Genomic DNA, 21,458 nt, shown 5'->3' with positions numbered 1-21,458 from the left:
TGGTGTTGTTTATTTATTTCTCGTGTCAGGGCAGCCAGTCAGTTGTATTACATTTCTAACAGAACAAAGCAAACAAACAGAGAAAATACAAAATGTGTGAGTTTGGTAGTTGATTAAATGTCCTTTGACCAGTATCTGGCCACTTGGAGTGCTTCTGGTGTTGCTGCAAGAAGGTCCTCCATTGTGCATGTGGCAGGGCTCAGGTTGCATTGCAGCAGGTGGTCAGTGGTTTGCTCCTCTCCGCACTCGCATGTCGAGGATTCCACTTTGTAGCCCCATTTCTGAAGGTTGGCTCTGCATCTCATGGTGCCAGAGCACAGTCTGTTCAGCGCCTTCCAAGTCGCCCAGTCCTCTGTGTGCCCAGGGGGGAGTCTCTCATTGGGTATCAGCTATTGGTTGAGGTTCTGGGTTTGAGCCTGCCACTTTTGGACTCTCGCTTGCTGAGGTGTTCCAGCGAGTGTCTCTGTAGATCTTAGAAAACTATGTCTGGATTACAACTGGTGTTGTAATGTGCCATTATTTGCATTCTGGAGGAAAATCCTTCAAAAACACACAAATCAACCTGAGCAGATATTTGTTTTCTTAATGTTTTTAGCTGCGGTTGATAGATGTAGGAGGAATCGCAGCATAAGAAAGAAAGAATACATCTCACCTCCCCAAATGAAGTTTTAAAAATTGTTTTGAAATGGCTGAGAGAAAAATAGAATGGCAAACTATGTCTCAATCATCACATTTTGCATTGTTCATCTATGAGTTGGTTATAATCTGAACTCAACTTAAACTCATGATGGGACATGAAAAAGGAAATGATCCTTTGAGGATATCGGCCATAATTTATTTCATATCATCCTCGCCTCTTGCAATACATTTGTTTTCTATTTATTTCAAACTTCCTCATCCTCTCCCATTCTTCTTATCCTACAGCACACTAAGCTGGTGGACGTCACCGGATAGTAATATGATAAATGGAACGGATGGCTCCACTTTTCATCCGTTGATAGGCACAGATGAAAAAATCTATGTCTTTTCCTCAGATTTGTGCAGGTAAGAAGGGTGACTCTTGAGTCATTATTGTTTTCTGAATTTATACCCTGCCTTTCTCCTGGCATCAGCCCCAAGACAGTTTGCAACATCGATTCAACAAAGCATGGGGAATTAATGAATGAAATCATTTTAAAAATAGCGTACAATCATTTACAATTCATTTCTTTCTTGGCAAGATATTTTCCAAGGAAGTTTGCAGTTGCCTTCTGTGACTTGCCCAAGGCCAACCAGTGGCATTTCATAGCTGAGTGGGGATTCAAAGCCTGGTCTCCCAGAATCCTTATTTATTTATTTATTTCGCGCATTTCTACCCTGCCCTTCTCAACCCCCGAGGGGGGGGGGAGGGGGGCTCAGGGCGGCTTACAAAAGGCACAATTCGATGCCAACACAGACAATAAGATAAAAACATATATCAACAACAGCTATAAAACAATTAAAACAGTCAATTCTACATCACAATCAATAAAACCAATCTAATGCTCAACGTTCGCCAGCTCAGAATCTGTAAATTCATTCCACATTGTCAAATCCTATCCAATTCTAGTCGTCATTGTCCTTTGTCTATCTGCCAGAATACCCAAAGGCCTGGTCCCATATCCATGTTTTTAGTTTCCTTCTAAAAGAGAGGAGGGATGTCAATGACCTAATTTCCCCGGGAAGTGAATTCCACAGGCGAGGGGCCACAACCGAGAAGGCCCTGCTCCACGTCCCCACCAATCTCACTTGTGATAGAGGTGGGGCCGAGAGCAGGGCCTCCCCAGAAGATCTTAAACTCCGAGGCAGAACGTAGAAGGAGATGCATTCGGACAGATACGCTGGGCTGCAATCGTATAGGGTTTTGTAGGTCAAAACCAGCACTTTGAATTCAGCATTCAAACCACTACACCACATCAGCTTTAGTAAACCAGTTACCACATATTTAAATAGGATTCCTGATTTTGAAAGTGCTCTAATTAAAAGTGATATGGAAGCCTTTTAAGAAACGAGAAGAATAAGAGTGCGGTATTTTGCACCTCATTAAAAAGCTCATTTTTACAGTCAACACGCTTGGCAGGGACGAGGGACAGGGCCTTCTCGGTGGTGGCTCCCCGCCTGTGGAATTCTCTCCCAACAAAATTAGGTTATCTACGTCCCTCCTTTCCTTCAGAAAGAAGTTGAAAACATGGTCGTGGGACCAGGCTTTCAGGTAGCACGCTGACAATGACAATGATGACAATCTTTATGGAAATGGACTATGGACAAGCTTCTGATGGAGTCTCTGGCCACAGAATTCGGCTTAGATATTTGTAAACAGATTTTAATTAAATTGATTTAATGTTTTTATCTATATGTAATTATTGGATTTTATTATGTATTTTATTATGTGTATATGGGGCAGTGAATTGTTGCCGGGGGGGGGGGGGGGGTGAGAAGGGGGGGGGTACAAATATTTGAAATAAATAAATAAATATGCCTATTTAGGTTAAAAGTGTGTTTCCCTTTTCCTTTCCAGTAAACACAGCCTTAACTGGGGGAGGATATGGTGAGCCTCATAGGCCACTTCCAGCTAGAGCTTAGAGGTGTTATACCACACTTCCAAAAAGTAGTTTTGGTGGCTCACTACCAGGACACGGTTGTGCTTCCCATTGTAGCACCAGTAGCTTTTCGTGTGCTATTTCAATGCACTCCAAGCAGTGTAATAACACTATGTAACAACATTTTTGTTCCTGTGTTATAAATGTAATTCCCTACTTGACTGAAAGGTTGGCAGTTCAAATCCGAGGGCAGGGTGAGCTCCCGCTGTTAGCCCCAGATCCTGCCAACCTAGCAGTTCGAAAACATCCAAATGTGAGTAGATAAGGAGGTACCACCTTGGCAGGAGGGTAACGGCGCTCCATGCTGTCATGCTGGCCACATGATCTTGGAGGTGTCTATGGGCAACGCCAGCTCTTCGATCTAGAAACAGAGATGAGCACCACCCCTCAGTTGGACACAACTACATTTAATGTCAGGTGAAACCTTTAAATTTTTTACCCTAATTGATTCTATCATTAAAATATGGGGAAAGTTTATAAAACTGCAAAAACTTTATTTTTGCAAGACATTCTGCAGCATATTTTGCTGTAGTTTTTTCAATGAATATTTAATTGAGTCTCAACCAATTCAACCTAGTTTGTGGCAGCCACAAAAATGAAGTTTCTCGAGTATAACAACTTCTTTCAAAGTAAATAGTGCACAATTAAACTGGAAATAACACTTTCAAATTTTGTTAAATAGTGTGATAGACATTCCATCAGGATGATGCTCTTAAAGTATATTCCCTGTGGGTGTGTTTATTTTATTTATTTATTTTTAAAAATCCAACATTCACCTTCTTCCTTTCCTTTGTACCTTCCAGGTCTTTGTACCTAACCTTTGACGAATATGTGACAGTCGAGGGGATCCCAGCCTATCGGTTTGTGCCTCCCGTGAGACTCTTTGCCAATGTCTCCACTAATCCCGACAATGCTGGGTTTTGTGTACCAGCAGGAAACTGCTTAGGAGCAGGGCTTCTGAATGTCACCGCCTGCAAGCAAGGTATGGGAGCCACAGTGCAAGTTTGGGCACTTCTTGACATCATGGCTGCCTTAATTTTTCTTTGTCTGCATCATAATGCAATGCATTATTTTCCAGATTTGCCATCTGTTTATTTCCTGTTTCTGTCACCTTGAACATCCCTAGTGGGAGTAGAGAACTTCTGTGTCAACCTAGGCAATGGAAAATCCCCTCTGAACAAATTCTGCCAAGAACCCACCATGATAGGTCATCTTAGGGTCACCAGAAGTCGGAAATACCTTGAAAGCACACAAGTCAGTAGAAACTGAATGCTTTAGAGAAGAGACTCTATTAGACTTTCAGACCCGAGAGATGCTTTAAACTATGGACTGTTGATTATACGAAAGATGCCCTGTGTTATCTGCACAGAGAAACTACTTCAAATCCTATCTGTAACTGGATTGATATGTAAAGTACCTATATGCTGAATAAATGAAGTTTGTGAGTAAATCAGCTATGGTACTTTTCAAGAAGACTACCTGTTTTTTGTCTCTTCGACCAAGATGTTTCAAGGGAGAGTAGATATGTTTTTGGGCAACTCAAAAAAACACTTCTGAAACTCTGCTATATATGCTTTTGTGCATTGGCATATCTTTGTCCCTGACAGTTCAAAGAGATAGCCAGGGATTTCAGTCTAACAGTTGAGAAACATGGGATGCATTGCATAAATACTAGTGGATGTTTACCACTGAGGAGAAGGTTGACTCAAGTGAGTTTTTAACACTTCTCAGGAAAATCATACTTTCCAAAATATTCCTGGTGTTCCCAAAAGGATTTGAATGCCATTTTCCAAAAGGTTATGGTTTTCTAAAATTGCTTAAATATACATTTAAATTAAAATTTATTTCTCTAAACATTTCTCTGTTTATTACGTATAGAAGGTATTTTTTTAAATTAACTTTGGTCATACACATTTTCCTTTGTTCCTCATGATTTAAAAAAGTTGTTGCTATCGTTGCAGGAGCACCAATATTTTTGTCACCGCCTCATTTTTATCTGTCGGATGAGAAGTATGCTAATGCCATTGATGGCATGCATCCAAATAAGGAGAACCATGAGATATTTCTGGACATTAATCCTGTAAGTTGTCATGGTTGTGTCTCATGCCACCAGTTTGATTGGTCCTAGAGTCCTTGTCAGCATTACGGGAAAATAGCAACAGCTTTCTAATGGCAGAACTCATTTAATATACCCTGCTAAATAGTTTCACTTAGGACTGGGGAAGGAAACTTCCCTGTTAGCAGTATGTCAAGCAATTCCACTTCCTTACTTTTATATTGCCTTGTGTGGCCTTGAGGATTCGTTTTCTACTATTTACAGCCAACTGGACCTCTTCTTAAGCCACAGGAACTGGAAGTATTGAATTTAGGACAGTCTGGATTAAATGCATTCCTTATGAGCAATGCATTTCATTGCTCCTAAATAATTAAATAGGACCCCAGTTCTTCCAATTATTCAGAAATGTGCTGTGCAAAAAACTGTAACACTTCCTGTTTTATACATTTCCTATTCCTTTAATTATCGCCAAAACATCAGCAGTAATTTGTGTCAGTTTGCAATCCAGAATTTTGCAGAAACTTGGAATTGTAGCCAGTTGCATCTCAGAAAGTTAGTATAGCTCTGTGGAGTGTTGTGTGGTTTCCGGGATGAATGGTCGTGTTCCAGCAGCATTTTCTCCTGACATTTCGCCTGTATCTGTAGCTGGCATCTTTAAATGATCGCAGATGCAGCCAAAAAATGCTGCTAGAACATGACCATACAGCCAACCACATTTACTTTCTTACTTACTTACTTAGGCGATCCCTCGTAGTCTGAGGATGATGGTCCTCCAAGTTCGGTGTCCTGGCGGTGGGTCCGTAGGTGACTGTGGAGCCCTATTCTTGATCTGCATCTTCTTCCACAGTGAGGGCATTGGCTTCCAGGTGGAAGGCAGTCTCGGTCGGGGTTAGCTTGACGCGCCTTTCTCTTGGCACGTTTCTCTCTTTCACCCTCCATTCGTGCCTCTTCAAATTCTGCAGCACTGCTGGTCACAGCTGACCTCCAGCTGGAGCGCTCAAGGGCCAGGGCTTCCCAGTTCCAACCACACAGCACTTCAGTGATTCCGGACATTAAAGCCTTTGACAATACACCTCTGTGGCCACTTCTACACTGCCATATAATCCAGTTTATCAAAGCAGATAATCCACATTACCTTCTTTGAACTGGATTATATGAGTCAACACTGCCATATAATCCAGTTCAAAATAGATAATCTGGATTTTATATGGCAGTGTAGAAGGGGCCTGTGTTTCCACCACTTAGAACCATTTGGACAGGTACAAATCAGGTGTTCTGGTTTGTCTGTCTGTAACATCCTCCTGTGAACTCCATTCTCCTTTTCCTGTTTCCTCCCCTTATCCATACCTATCTTGGTTCCCCGCTTGTTTGCAACAAGCATAGTTTGCTCTGGCATCTGAATGATGCAAACTATGGTTTGCAATTTCAAACTATGAGCACTTTTTGGCAAAAAGATAATGGTTAATGGAAACCAGAGTTTGCCAGACAAACATCATGGCCCACTATGGTTACTGCAGACAAGGAAGCAAAGATATTTGTCTGACTGTCTCTATCTACCTGGAAACAGGAGTCTGGCAGCTCATACCTGATTGACATGCTGCTTACCTGTATTGAGTGTCCTATTAGGAACTTGATGATTCAGAGCTGGAGATGATTCTGGTGCAGATTTGGCTTCAAAAGCAGGGGATTTAGGATGGCTATTATTATTCCTCCCTTGGTTTCTCTCATCCTACAACTTTTTATTCCTCACTGCTCTGGTAGTCATTGGAAAATCCTGGAAACTCTAGATTCTTCAAAGATTATATTCAACTTGAGGAGAAGGGGCCTCTTTCACATACATGGCGAATCTCTTGCTGTATTTGCAAGTTGACGATCATTCATCCCAGTGTTAAAGCAGTGTTAAAACTGTGCTCCTCCAGATGTTTTGGATTTCAGCTCCCACACCATTCCTAAGAGCTGGTAAACTGGCTGGGATTTCTGGGAGGTGAAGTCCAGAACACCTGGAGAAGCACAGTTTGAGAACCACTGCTTTATCCAAAATACTTGGGACCAGAAGTTGTTTGGATTTTTATTTTTATTTTTTGGATTTTGGAATATTTGCATTCCAAGTTCAAACACAACATTCTTTTATGTTTCATATACATACATACATACATCCATACACACAAAACACACACACACAGACATATAAAAAAGCTTCGGATAGCATAGGGAAGGGTTAACACCCCTGTGATATTTGTTTTCCTCTCTGCTCTCTGATCAGAAGATTTCACCTCACTTTCTGTCCCTGTGATAATTGGATTTTGAAAAAATGGCTGGTTGTGGAAACAAGGATTAGTGATACAGCTTCAGTTGCGACACCTTTTCCCCTTGATAATAACTCTTTCAGGCATGAATTTCCCTTTTGGGGTATAGATTTCTCTCACTTCCTGTTGCCTCACCCCCGTTCTTAACTATGAGTTGTTTGTAAGTTGGATTTTTGTAACTCAGGGACTGCCTATACTTCCTATCCGAGCACAACAAACTTAACTTTAAGATTGTTTCTGAAAAGTGTAAACCAAACTTATTTTATTTCACAGTTCTCAGGAGTATTAGTCCGAGCAGCCAAGCGAATGCAAGTCAACGTTCACATTCAAAAGCTACCAGATTTTCTGTAAGTATTTTGTGAGGAATTATTATTATTATTATTATTATTATTATTATTATTATTATTTGAAACACCACAAGATGAGTCCACAGCAGGCACTCTGCTGGCTGTTGAATTGGATCACACGTCGGACACTTCCCAAGTGTTTAGGACTGTGTTATGTATCGCCGAATAATACATGCAGATCCCAGTAAGGTGGCCTTCTGCAGCTGGCAGATGGTAATCTTGTCAGCACCAATTGTGTTTAAGTGCAGGCCAAGGTCTTTAGGCACTGCACCCAGTGTGCCGGTCACCACCTTTACTGATGTGTGCCACCGTCGCCTCCTCCTCCTCCTCCTCCTCCTCCTCCTCCTCCTTATTATTATTATTATTATTATTTGTTCCTGTTTTGAAGAGTACATACAGCAGGACCTTTGTATCAGTTCCATGTTATTAAACAGCAGCAATGTGAACACACATACATATCATCACAGCAGTGGTGTCCATTTACACACGCATCAGTGGCACAATGGGTTAAATCCTTGTCCCAGCAGGACTGCTGACTGAAAGGTCAGTGGTTTGAATCTGGGGAGCAGGGTGAGCTCCCATCTGTCAGCTCCAACTCCCCATGCAGGAACATGACAGAAGTCTCCTATAGGATGGTAAAACATCAAACATCTGAGCGTCCCCTGAGCAACTTCCTTGCACATGGCCAATTCTCTCACACCAGAAGTGACTTACAGTTTCTCAAGTCGCTCCTGACAGGAAAAAAAAGTCAGAAACAGACCCAACCCAGCTGTTCAAAGTGCTCCAATCCACAACAAATGCTGAAGTGTCCCCTGACTTTGCCTAAAGCAGGGCTAAAAACCAAAAAATGGGATGCTTACCAAAAGTTTCTGTGTATCTTGAACATTTCCAAATGCAGTCTCATTGAGTCCAGAGCTTTTGGCCAATGTTCACAAGCCCAAATACACTTTTACTGTACTGTGTATTACATTGGTCAAGACACATTTTGGTGCCTCAAATGTTTGCCCTGGTTCCAGTTATATTTGACCTACTGATTCAAAGAAATTACACCAGTTTCCTCTTATCAACACTAGTTTTTGTTATACAGATCATATGCCATCTACCAGCTCCAGTCTGCTTGCCCATAGAAAGTCATGATGTCTAATGAACGAAAGTGAATGCAGTCTATCCAATGCAATTTTCTGAATCAGCACCTTAAATAACCCCCAAAACAACCTAAAAAGCCAAGACACAAAGAATATATATTTTTGGTTGGGCTGTATTGATATCTGTGTGTCTCCTTTTCTCAGCTGAAACATGTCTGATACCAATTGATATTGTATTTTCAATTATTTTTGTCTGCTTTATTTTGGAAGCTACGTAGAGAATAGTGTTATGTGACAGTTTATATAAATATAGTAAATAGTAATATTTGCTGGTGAATTTTCACCAAGTTGTACAAACTTGTTGCAAGATTTCATCCTGTCTTAACTACTTTTTCATTTTTCCTTTAGCCAAACGGGCAATATCAGAACTCTGTTTTTCCCTGTGCTGTATATAAATGAGGTGAGCCCTCCTTGTAAAAGACATTCCTAGCATGTGTAGAATGGTCAGTTTATACAGTTCTGTTGAGTGTACAGACCTCTGTGCGCATACATTATCTTAGGCTGGGTAATCCTTGCAATAATCCTGTTAGTATTATTGCATATATATGGCACAGCTCAGCTTCACGGAGCATGGAAGGCATGCCTAAGCCAATCTAGAGAGTTCAGGACAGTGGAAGGATTTGAACCCAGGCCTTTCTGGTTTATAGCTGGTTCATAGGACATAGAGATTAAAACTGGTGCTTTGTTTCTAAAGTGTTTCTAAAGTTCTGGTGGTGAAAATTTCAGAACTCTGACAAAACTTTCAAAATTTCATTGTTGTTGTTCATTCGTTCAGTCGTCTCCGACTCTTCGTGACCTCATGGACCAGCCCACGCCAGAGCTCCCTGTCAGCCGTTACCACCCCCAGCTCCTTCAAGGTCAGTCCGGTCACTTCAAGGATGCCATCCATCCATCTTGCCCTTGGTCGGCCCCTCTTCCTTCTGCCTTCCACTTTCCCCAGCATAATTGTCTTCTCTAGGCTTTGCTGTCGCCTCATGATGTGGCCAAAGTACTTCAACTTTGTCTCTAGTATCTTTCCCTCCAGTGAGCAGTCGGGCTTTATTTCCTGGAGGATGGACTGGTTGGATCTTCTCGCAGTCCAAGGCACTCTCAGAACTTTCCTCCAACACCACAGCTCAAAAGCATCTCTCTTCCTTCGCTCAGCCTTCCCTAAGGTCCAGCTCTCACATCCGTAGGTTACTACAGGGAATACCATGGCTTTGACTAGGCGGATCTTTGTTGCCAGTCTGATGTCTCTACTCTTTACTATTTTATCGAGATTGGACATTGCTCTCCTCCCAAGAAGTAAGCATCTTCTGATTTCCTGGCCACAGTCTGCATCTGCAGTAATCTTTGCACCTAGAAATACAAAGTCTGTCACGGCCTCCACGGTTTCTCCCTCTATTTTCCAGTTGTCAATCATTCTTGTTGCCATAATCTTGGTTTTTTTGACGTTTAGCTGCAACCCGGCTTTTGCACTTTCTTCTTTCACCTTGATTAGAAGGCTCCTCAGCTCCTCCTCGCTTTCGGCCATCAGAGTGGTGTCATCTGCATATCTGAGGTTGTTAATGTTTCTTCCAGCAATTTTCACCCCAGCTTTGCATTCATCCAGCCCTGCACATCGCATGATGTGTTCTGCATACAAGTTAAAGAGGTTGGGTGAGAGGATGCAGCCTTGCCGTACGCCTTTCCCAATCTTGAACCAGTCTGTTGTTCCGTGGTCAGTTCTGACTGTTGCTACTTGGTCCTTGTACAGATTCCTCAGGAGAGAGACAAGGTGGCTTGGTATGCCCATCCCACCAAGAACTTGCCACAATTTATTATGATCCACACAGTCAAAGGCTTTAGAATAGTCAAAATTTCATTATTATTTCGTTATTGGCGATTTTTATGACAGAACCAATTAGGAACTGCCATTTATAATGAAAGGCTGTAAGGCTATGTTCCAGAAGCATTATCTCCTGACGTTTCACCTGCATCTATGGCAGGCATCTTCAGAGGTTGTGAAGTCTGTTGGAAATTAGACAAGTGGGGTTTATATGTGGAATGTCCACATATAAATCTCTTTTCAGTTGAGGGAAATGTGAATGTTGCAATTGGCCACCTTGATAAACACTGAATGGCCTTGCAACTTCAAAGCCTAGCTGCTTCCTGCTTGAGGGAATCCTTTGTTGGTAGCATGCAGCCAGGCTTTGAAGCTGCAAGGCCATTCAATGCTAACCAAGCTGGCCAATTGCAACATTCACACTTGCCGCAAGCAGACAAGAGTTCTTTCTCCCACCCTGGACATTCCACAGATACGTAAGCCTCACTTGCCTAGTTTCCAACAGACCTCACAACCTCTGAGAATACCTGCCATAGATGTGGTTGAAATGTCAGGAGGGAATGCTTCTGGAACATGGCCATACAGCCCGGAAAACTCACAGCAACCCAGTGATTCCGGCCATGAAAGCCTTCGACAACACATTGACTGTATAACCCCAGAGATCCCTCCGCTCTGAGGACCAAGATTTATTGGAAGTCCCCAGTTTTAAAACCTTGCGTCTAACAGCAACCAGACGCAGAGCCTTCACAGTAGTGGCACCATCATTATGGAACACTCTGCCACCAGAAGTCCATGCCTTGCGGGATTTATCAGCTTTCCGCAGGGCTTGTAAGACACATTTGTTTCGACAGGCTTTTGATCTTTGATATGTTGTTTAATTTGTGTTAGATTTTAGTTTGTTCTTGTAAGCTGCTCCGAGCCCTAGGGGAGAGGCGGCATATAAGTTTGAAATATAAATAAATAAATAAATAAATAAATAATTGTTTTATTAAGAATATAACTGCTGTATTCTCATTGATAATATTCCTGTGTGTGGTGCTAGAAGGCAAATGTGTTGAACTAATGCACCCATCCGCATAGGAATTTCCATGTCATATGGAACACATTATAGATGTGTTAAGAGCAAATATGTTGGAACAAATGATAGATTACGTTTAAATTGGAGCCCATGTTCAGAAGGTTTGAGGTACATTTCCTTGCATCAGAGTGAAACTGTGTCCCTTTTTCTCCTTCAGAGCGTTGTCCTAGACAGAGCGTCTGCAGCAAAACTAAGGGCTGCTCTCTTTGAATCTTCTGTGGTCACCAACATCCCTTTTATCATCATGGTCCTAGGAGTCGTTTTCGGAGTTGTGTTTGTTGTGCTTGCCTGCAAGCCATCACAAGCCAGAGAAGAGGTAACGTAGCATTTGGAGATAATTCTTGTCTTTTTTTATAATTATTTTAATTTTGGGTACCTTATTTCTTTTAAAGAAAACTGCCCTTTTAATTTTTTCCCTTTTTTGTTAATCTCATTGGTTTTTGTTTTTTTTTAAGTACTGTTACCGGAACGCTTTTGTGTTTTGTTTTACTCCTTTTCCTGTTTCTTTCTTTTTCTCTTCTCGGAAATGCTCGTTCTAGGGCAGAGAGGTTTTAGTAGAACCAGAGTAAGTACGCTTCAGCAAAGTGCTGCTGCTGGCTTAAGACACATGGTAAGATGGCTCAAAGTTTCTCTCTTTGCTGATTTTTTTTAATTTTTGCTAGTTACAGATCTTTAGTGAAAGTATGGCTAGATAATGCTGAAGTCTTAAGGCTATACAACATATGTTATTTATTTATTATTTATTTATTTCGAACATTTTTACCCCGCTCTTCTCAACCCCTGTGGGGACTCAGGGCGGCTTACAATTGGCAACAATTCAATGCCACTTCATAAAATACAATAGCAAAAATAACAAATAAAACCATGAACATTAAAATAAAAAATTAAGCAGTATACTTACGATCCATTTAGCTTTTGCCAGTCTGGTGGCTATTTTTCTAGCCCTATACTAATGATTACTCCACTTCACTTATCCAAATCCACTTCCAAGCCATAGTCAAATATTACCCATCGTCCTTTAACCTGATTGCCCAAAGGCCTGGTCCCACAACCACAATTTTACCTTCTTTCTGAAGGTGAGGAGGGATGACAATGATCTAATTTCCCCGGGAAGCGTATTCCACAGGTGGGGGGCTACTACCGAGAAGACCCTGTCCCTCATCCCCACCAAACCTGTTTGAGACAACGGTGGAGCCGAGAGCAGGACCTCCCCATAGGATCTTAAGCTCCGAGGTGGGAAGTATAGGAGATACGTTAGCAATGGGTTAAGCCCTTGTGCTGGTAGGACTGCTGACTGATAGATCAGCGATTTAAATCTGGGGAGTGTGTTGAGCTCCCTCTGTCAGCTCTAGCTCCCCATGTGGGGACATGAGAGAAGCCTCTCACAAGGATGGTAAAATATCAGACATCTGGACATCCTCTAGGCAATGTCCTTGCAGATGGCCAATTCTCTCACACCAGTAGCAACTTGCAGTTTCTCAAGTAGCTCCTGACATTTAAAAAAACACCCACATATATTGGCAGTGAAGATTTGCATGAATGAACAATCCACTACTTATTTATCATCCTAGGTGGATATGAAAAAGAAATCCCAGAATCTGTTCAAAGAGTTTGGTTTTTCAGTGGGTCTCATTCCAAATGCCAGCAAGCATGACTTGGGTCTCGGAAGCAGCCTTAAGACTTAAAATCGCCCTGCTTGTGCTTAGGTGGCAGCTCTTTTAGGCTTTAGCTATCCCTATTCTTTTAGGGCTTTAATATTTCCATTGTTCATTGCTTAGATCAGTGGTTCTCAACCTGTGGCTACAGCTCCCAGAAATCCCAGCCAGTTTACCAGCTGTTAGGATTTCTGGGAGTTGAAGGCCAAAACATCTGGGGACCCACAGGTTGAGAAGCACTCACTTCGATCAAGGGTGGACACCTGTAGAAGGGGAAGGGCTGCAGTTAGCTTCCCAGGAGACCTTCGAAAGCGCTCATCACCTGTACATTTTGTTAAATTAGTCAGCCATTTTTTCCATATTTTAAAACCACTAGGCCAATTTAATCTACTGGTCAAAGGACATTTAATAGAATGCCAAGTTTGCAAACTTTGTGTTTTGTTGTTGTTGTTTTAAATACAATACAACTGTTTAGTTTGTTCCTGCCAATTCCTGAAGGCCATAAACTTGTCCTGGGCCAACATTTGGTGGGTTGGATGAATAAATTTGGAAATCAAGGCCAAACTTCAGTGGTGCCCTAAACTGATCTGGCCACCAACCTGAATGCAAATTATTATTTTCAGTACATAACTTGCCATCTTTGAAGAGATAATCCTTTAGGGGACCATGACAGTGAGCAAGTAAAGAGGCATTTTTCTAAGTAAAACGATACCTCTTGTGGACATAGTCATTCCTTCCCTAAAAGACACATCCCTCCCTTTAGTGCAGCATTTCTCAACCTGGGGGGTCACAAGGAGGGTGTCAAAGACATCAGAAAACACAATATTTTCTGTTGGTAATGGGGGTTCTGTGTGGGAAGTTTGGCCCAATTCTATCATTGGTGGGGTTCAGAATGCACTTTGATTGTAGGTGAACTATAAATCCCAGGAACCACAACTCCCAAATGTTAAAGTTTATTTTCCCCAGACTCCACCAGTGTTCACATTTGGGCATATTGAATATTCATGCCAAGTTTGGTCCAGATTCCTCATTGCTTGAGTCCACAGCACTCTGGATGTAGGTGAACTATAACTCCAAAACTCAAGGTCAATGCCCACCAAACCCTTCCAGTATTTTCTGTTGGTTATGGGAGTTGTGTGTGGCAAGTTTGGTTCAATTCCATCATCAGTGGAGTTCAGAATGCTCTTTGATTGTAGGTGAACTATAAATCCCAGCAATTACAATTCCCAAATGACAAAATCAATCCTCCCCTAACACCATCAGTATTCGAATTTGGGTGTGTCAGGTATTTGTGCCAAATTTGGTCCAGTGAATGAAAATACACCCTGCATATCAGATATTTACATTACGATCGATAACAATAGCAAAATTACAGTTATGAAGTAGCAACAAAAATAATTTTATGGTTGGGGGTCACCACAGCATGAGGAACTGTATTAAGGGGTCACGGCATTAGGAAGGTTGAGAAACATTGCTTTAGTGGCTTCCTCTGGAGGTGATTTCATTAATTGGCTGAAAGTCACATGGTTGCACATCTAAATATCTGTAAACTAATAATATAACCTTAATTACTACTTCCATTACTTGATATTTTCACCACTCTTCTTTAAAGAAGCTTGGGATTACATTGTTGGAGTTAGACCAGGATTACACTGGCTTGGGAGGGAAAGGTAGGACGTCAGAGTCCAAGACGAACACTTAACTATCTAGGAGCAAACCTTAAGGCAGTGTTTCTCAAACTCTGCTCCTACAGGTGTTTTGGATTTTAGGTCTTGGAAATCCTAGATAGCTTATCAGCGGTTAGGAATTATGGGAACTGAAGTCCAAAACATCTGGAGAAGCAGAGTTTGAGAAACAGTGCCTTAAGGGAAATATTAATGTGTTCTAGGAGGTCTGACTTCTCCCTGCTTGTTGCTGATATTTATGTATGCTTCATTTCCCCAAAATGTTCTTGATGCTTTGAGAGTAGGCACACATTTGTGCTTGTTGATCGTCATCCTGCTTATGCTTAGGCCCTTTGTTGAAGTGGTTTTGGTCAAAACTAATTCTGGGCCAACAAAGTGAAGTAGCACCAAACCAGGATAATCTTTGACTGCTCAGCAGTTAGTTCTTCCGTTGGAAGAGAATTGCTTCATTCTCATATCACTTCTCCTTGGTGATTTTCTCTTTCAAAATAGTGCATTTATGTATACATTGAAATTGTACATGGATCTGGCTAGGCTCAGCCTTTTTAGTCATTGTGGTGGGATTTCTTTATTTATCATTCTTCTTTATTTCAATGAGCAGTATGTATTGGCTTTTTAATAAAAACAGCTCATTATCATCAGGACCAGGAGGTAAGTTGTAACAATGCTCATTATAGAAAATGGGAACTGAAGTTGATAGACATGTCCAAGGCCTACCCTGACCAAGATGGACCCCAAAATGTGATCTGCATCCCACATCATCAGGCATAAGTATGACAGCGGAGCTCTGTTGTCTTTGCTGTGTCTGCTCTCTATGTATATTGTCTGCAGGTCGTCTGTCGATTTATGGCAACCGCATGAATTTCATAGGGTCTTCTTAGGCAAGAAACACTCAGAAGTGGTTTTGTCAGTTCAGATGCTGTAGACATAGTCAAAGATAAAGGTTTTCCCCTGACATTATCTAGTCGTGTCCGAGTCTGGGGGTTGGTGTTCATCTCCATTTCTAAGCCAAAGAGCTGGCGTTGTCTGTAGACACCTCCAAGGTCATGCGGCCAGCATGACTGCTTGGAGCTCCATTACCTGCCAGAGTGGTACCTATTGATCTACTCACATTTGCATATTTTTAACTGCTAGGTTGGCAGAAGCTGGGGCTAATAGTGGGCGCTCTCTCCGCTCCCCGGATTCAAACCACTGACCATTTGGTCAGCAAGTTCAGCAGCTCAGCAGTTTAACCCGCTGCTCCACTTGGGACTCCTAGATATAACCTACAGCACCTGATATTCCTTTACAGTTTCCCAATCAAGTACTAACTGTGTCTGACTCTGTTTAGTTCTCAAAATCAGATGGACTCTGGTGCTTTTAGGGTATAGGTCTATGCCCAGACAACGCTCCATTATAACTGCTTTTAGATGATGTTGATGGAGCACTGGGAACTTAATCTGTAGCATGCTTTTAGTCATGGGTTGCATGAAGAACAGGAAGTTGGAGAGACCCTTCAGGGTCCTTCTCACAGCATGCCCTAACTAAATCAGATAATGTTATCTACCCATGATGTTTTTGAGATAGATGACTGACAGAAGAAGCAAAATCAAGCACAAAAGGAAGACAAAAGACCCTAGTCCTTCTCTTTCTAAGCCAGTGGTTCTCAACCTGTGGGTCCCCAGATGTTTTGGCCTACAACTCCCTGAAATCCTAGCCAGTTGACTAACTGTTAGCATTTCTGGGAGTTGAAGGCCAAAACATCTGGGGACCCACAGGTTGAGAACCACTGGTCTAAGCCATCTCATCCCTAGGAGACACTGCTGTTTCTTCAACCACTTAGCCAACAGTAAACATGAAACCCAAAATATCATATTTCTGGCTTATAGACTTATAGCTACTGAACAGGATGCCAGTCACTCTTGTTATCGACATGATTTTAACTTTATTTCAAATTTCTCTATTTTTATGGCAAATATAAAAACAACAACAACAACTTTATTTCTATCCCGCCCTATCTCTCCAATGGGGATTTAGGGCAGTTCACAACATAACAGCGGCAAACATTCAATGCCATAAAGTGCAACCAAAATGGCAAATAAACAAACCATAAATCAGATAATAATGTATCAAAATCAGACAGTAGTGGTACATTACAACAAATTAGGCATCACACAACTAAAAATTCAACGTTTTTGGGAACACTAACTAAGCACACCACACCTGTAAAAATCTAACATGTTAGAAAGATAGTTAGACTAACAGCCTATTCCTAGGATGCTACTTTTCCACATGAAAGGCCATGTATATACTCAGACCATTCAGATAAGTTTGAAATGTCTATCATTTGGAATGCCCTCGGATACATAGTTGGTTGTAATGTGCCTTCAAGTCAGTTCCAACTGATGATGATCCTAATGCAGGATTTTCTTGCCAATTTTTATTCAGAGGATGTTTGCTTTGCCTTCCTTTAGTGCTGAGAGTGTGGGTTGTGCAAGATTTTCATGCTGATCAGGGATTTAAACCCTTGCCTCTCAAGTCCCATCTACACTGCCATATAAATTATATTATATAAATTATACTATATATGGATTATATTAGTCTTCTACACTGCCATATAATTCGGATCAAATCAGATAATCTGGATTTTCATATGTCAGTTTAGATGGGACCTCAGAGTCCTAGCCCATCACTCACTATGATTACACTACACTGATTCTGGAACCCCATAGCTTGTGATTTATCTTTGCATGTACATCAGTTTCCATCAAGAAACAAACTTTTGATAGGACATGTCAGTAAGATTTTACTCAAATTACAATCTCATAAATGCCAAATGAACAATTTATATTAGCATCATTTCCACAAATATATTTCCTTATAGAAAGTGGTTCCCATGAAGTTCAATATGTTAATTGTTAGAAATCCCCAGCCCCTACTTGCACAATACCAATTTCCTGAGCCTGAGAAAAAAACTTACTAAACCAGTTTAAGTACCAAATCTAATCAGCATATACAGACTCAAACTGGTAAGGTTTCCTCCTCCACAGAAAACTAGTTCTGTGTGTTTGCAGTTGTTTTGTGTGTCCAAGTTATTTAGCACTTGTGGCAATCCTAAAATGAACCCTGTTATGGGTTTTCTCTGTAAGATTTATCCAGAGGTGTTTGTCATTGCTCTCATCTGTGGCTGAGAATGTGTGACTTGCCATAGGTTTTCATACCTGAATAGAGATTTGAACCTTATGTCTCCCAATGTCCTAGTACAATACTTAAGTCACCAATCTACAATGGATGCCATTGTTCTCTGAGTAGGGGCTGAAAATAAAATACAGAATGGGGGACAATGCCTGGCTCGACAGCAATAAGTGTGAAAAAGATCTTGGAGTCCTGGTGGACAACAAGTTAAGCATGAGCCAACAATGTGATGCTGCAGCTTAAAAAGCCAATGGGATTTTGGCCTGCATCAATAGGAGTATAGTGTCTAGACCCAGGGAAGTCATGCTGCCCCTCTATTCTGTCAAACCACACCTGGAATCACACTGTGTCCACTTCTGGGCACTACAGTTGAAGGGAGATGTTGACTCTAAGCTAGAATGTATTCAAAGGAGGGTGATTAAAATGATCAAGGGTCTGGAGAACAAGCCCTATGAGGAGCAGCTTAAAGAGCTGGGCTTGTTTAGCCTGCAGAAGAGAAGGCTGAGAGAAGACATGATGTGGGCCATGTATAAAGATGTGAGGGGAAGTCATAGGGAGAAGGGAGCAGGCTTGTTTTCTGCTGCTCAGGAGACTAGAACGCAGAACAATGGCTTCAAACTACAGGAAAGGAGATTCCACCTGAACATTAGGAAGAATATCCTGACCATAAGAGGTGTTCAGCAGTGAAACTCTCTGCCCCGGAGTGTGGAGGAGGCTCCTTCTTTGGAAGCTTTTAAGTAGAGCCTGGATGGCCATCTGTCAGGGGTGCTTTGAATGTGGTTTTCCTGCTTCTTGGCAGGCGGTTGGACTGGATGGCCCACGAGGTCTCTTCCAACTCTATGACTTTGTGAATAATAATAATAATAATAATAATAATAATACTTTATTTATATTCTGCCCTATCTCCCCATGGGGACTTGGGACGGATCACAGTACACATACACAGCAAACATTCAATGCCATTTGGACAGACAGAAAAGAGGCATGTTATGTTGTGATGACGTCAGTGCCTTTGGAAGGTTGTGCTCAAAATCCAGCCACAGGGGGATGATGTCGCTCCATTCTCTATGACAGGGGTCCTCAAACTTTTTAAACAGAGGGCCAGGTCACAGTCCCTCAAACTGTTGGAGGGCCGGATTATAATTTGAAAAAAACATGAATGAATTCCTATGCACACTGCACATATCTTATTTGTCATGCAAAAAACACTTTAAAACAATACAATAATTAAAATGAAGAACAATTTTAACAAATATAAACTTATTAGTATTTCAATGGGAAGTGTGGATCTGCTTTTAGCTGATGAGATAGGACTGTTGTTGTTGTTGTTGTTGTGTGCTTTCAAGTCGTTTCAGACTTAGGTTGACCCTGAGCGAGGGCCAGGTAAATGACCTTGGAGGGCCGTATCCGGCCCCCGGGCCTTAGTTTGGGGACCCCTGCTCTATGACGATGAGCCATCAGGACTTTCTCCTTCCTTTTTGGGTTTCTGGCATTTTCTGGTCTTTTTATAGTGCCACAAAATACCTCCCCTACTTGTTTTAGTGGTACCTAATTTCTCTAATTACAGCACAAGCTGTTTTCGAACTGCTTAGGTCAACAGTAAGCTGGGCTTGATAGTCAGCAGCTCACGGCGACTCGGGGCTTCAAACTAGCAACCTGTAAATTGGTAGATGTTATCATTGCTGGTGATTTTACCAGCTGTGCTAAACCCTGGCCCAACATCCTCACTAAACTTACAAGTCCAAAAAGCTTTCGGGGCTGCGGAAAACATGAGAGTTATGTTGGTGCACAAGTGATAAAGAACTAAATCCAGTGCTAGTCCTATATAGAGTAACTTAGTCACAAATAGTAAATTTTATCCTATATTAGATAGGCTGAATTTTGGAGTTATCTCAAAAATGTATGATAAAGGTACGGGGTGTAAAATATTTGTCAATCAGCACTGATTGACATGCTGAAAATGATCAATATGGCATTTTTTTCTAGAGGTTAAATAGTATTTTTGTTCTACCTTGATATGTCATGCATGCTATCATATTATGTTAACTTAAGTTATTTTAATTTTAATTTCAGGGTTCCGTAGATGAGAGAGCACCACTGATCCGGACATCGTGACTCCATTTTCTCACCAATGCAACTTACGGAAATGAGCAGAGTGGTAACTGAACTATGCAAACTGCTCTTAATGGAAGACACTAGCCAGCAATCTCAACTGCCCCCCAATCACACTACTACAGTTGTATTAACATTCTTCTCTTTTTCTTTTTTGGGGAAGAGGGAGTAGAAATCAGGAACTGAGTTCGTAAAACTGGACTGTTACATTGAATATAGAAACTGCAAGGTTTTTTAAGACTGTTTAAAAACGAGTTGTCACTGTCTTCCACAAGTACAAAAAGCAGTATTTTAAAGCATTTCTTGCACTGTTGTGGTCCCATAAACCCTTGTGGGATGATAACCTTTCTAATGATTGCGGATTGTCTCTTTTCTATTTGCTAATATCATATCCTGTAGGGTCTTATCCAGTTATCATTTTTTAATAATCGGGATCACTACATACAGCCTTGTCCTCCTGTAAAATGATTTCTCATTGGACACTGTGTTGTTGATATCATAAGAGATTTTGCTTTTTTCCTTGTGTAAAATGTCACAGTAGAAAATAAGTAAAACGAAAGTAATGCAGACTTCTTACAGTAATTATTTACTGGATGCAAATCACTGTATATAAGGAGTGGCAGATTTTTTTTACTAGCTCAGTTTAGGCATTCATTTTGCAAAACTGTTGTCAAAATTTGATGTATAGCTATCAAATTGACTTGTCTAATGGCTATCCTAGAATGATTTGATTTACTGGATGGAATTTGGAATTATCTCTAAAATGGGTTGCTGTGAGTTTTCTGGGCTGTATGGCCATCTTCCCGAAGCATTTTCTCCTGACGTTTCATCTACATCTGTGGCAGACATCCTCAGAGGTTGTGAGGTCACAAAACAAAACCTCACAGCCTCTAAGGATGCCAGCCATAGATGCAGGTGAAACGTCAGAAGAGAATGCTTCTTGAACAAGGCCAATACAGCCTGGAAAACTCACAGCAACCCATTGCTTCTGGCCATGAAAGCTCAACCTCTAAGGATGCCTGCCATAGATGCAGGCAAAAAATCAGGAGAGAATGCTTCTGGAACATGGCCATACAGCCCGGAAAACTCACAACAACCCATTGATTCTGGCCATGAAAGCCTTCGACAATATTATTCTCTATGAAGTTATATGTAAAAGTGTTTCAAGACAGAACTGGCTGCACAACTTATAAATATCTTCTCCTGCAGGATGTGTTAAAAGGAAAAAATAAATCCGGTTCAACCACTTTCTTTGAACAAGCTGCTTAGATTTGCCAGTTTAAGTAACAATATCCTATGTTGCACATCCATGGAAAACATTGGCTATCAGGTTCTCAGCTGTTTGAGAAGGAACACAATGGAAGCACATTGGTATGGGCAAAATTATAGAGTATTATGGTTGCATGCGCTTCCCAAGGTTTGAACCAGCCAAACAGTATTAGACAAGTTCCAACACTACCCCCCCCCCCCCCCAAATT

At 41.3% G+C, this 21,458-nt stretch overlaps 1 protein-coding gene across 2 annotated transcripts in view; it reads left to right on the top strand.

Annotated features, from left to right (window-relative positions):
* SCARB2 (scavenger receptor class B member 2) overlaps nt 1-21,227 on the top strand; it is a 48,494-nt gene extending 27,267 nt beyond the window's left edge. Inside the window, exons 6-13 of one of the 2 annotated variants that reach the window (XM_060779376.2) lie at nt 925-1,044; nt 3,422-3,600; nt 4,580-4,698; nt 7,254-7,327; nt 8,821-8,872; nt 11,512-11,670; nt 11,894-11,964; nt 19,942-21,227. In XM_060779376.2, the coding sequence (XP_060635359.2) occupies nt 925-1,044; nt 3,422-3,600; nt 4,580-4,698; nt 7,254-7,327; nt 8,821-8,872; nt 11,512-11,670; nt 11,894-11,923 (733 nt within the window). In that variant the 3' untranslated portion in view covers nt 11,924-11,964; nt 19,942-21,227. The remainder of the gene's footprint in view (nt 1-924; nt 1,045-3,421; nt 3,601-4,579; nt 4,699-7,253; nt 7,328-8,820; nt 8,873-11,511; nt 11,671-11,893; nt 11,965-19,941) is intronic. The other variant, XM_060779375.2, reaches the window with a different exon arrangement.
* The last annotated feature ends 231 nt before the right edge of the window (nt 21,228-21,458 follow it).

The sequence above is a fragment of the Anolis sagrei genome, chromosome 5, assembly GCF_037176765.1.
Source record: "Anolis sagrei isolate rAnoSag1 chromosome 5, rAnoSag1.mat, whole genome shotgun sequence".
Classification (NCBI taxonomy): Eukaryota; Metazoa; Chordata; class Lepidosauria; order Squamata; family Dactyloidae; genus Anolis; species Anolis sagrei.
This window is presented reverse-complemented; position numbering and strand designations above follow the sequence as displayed.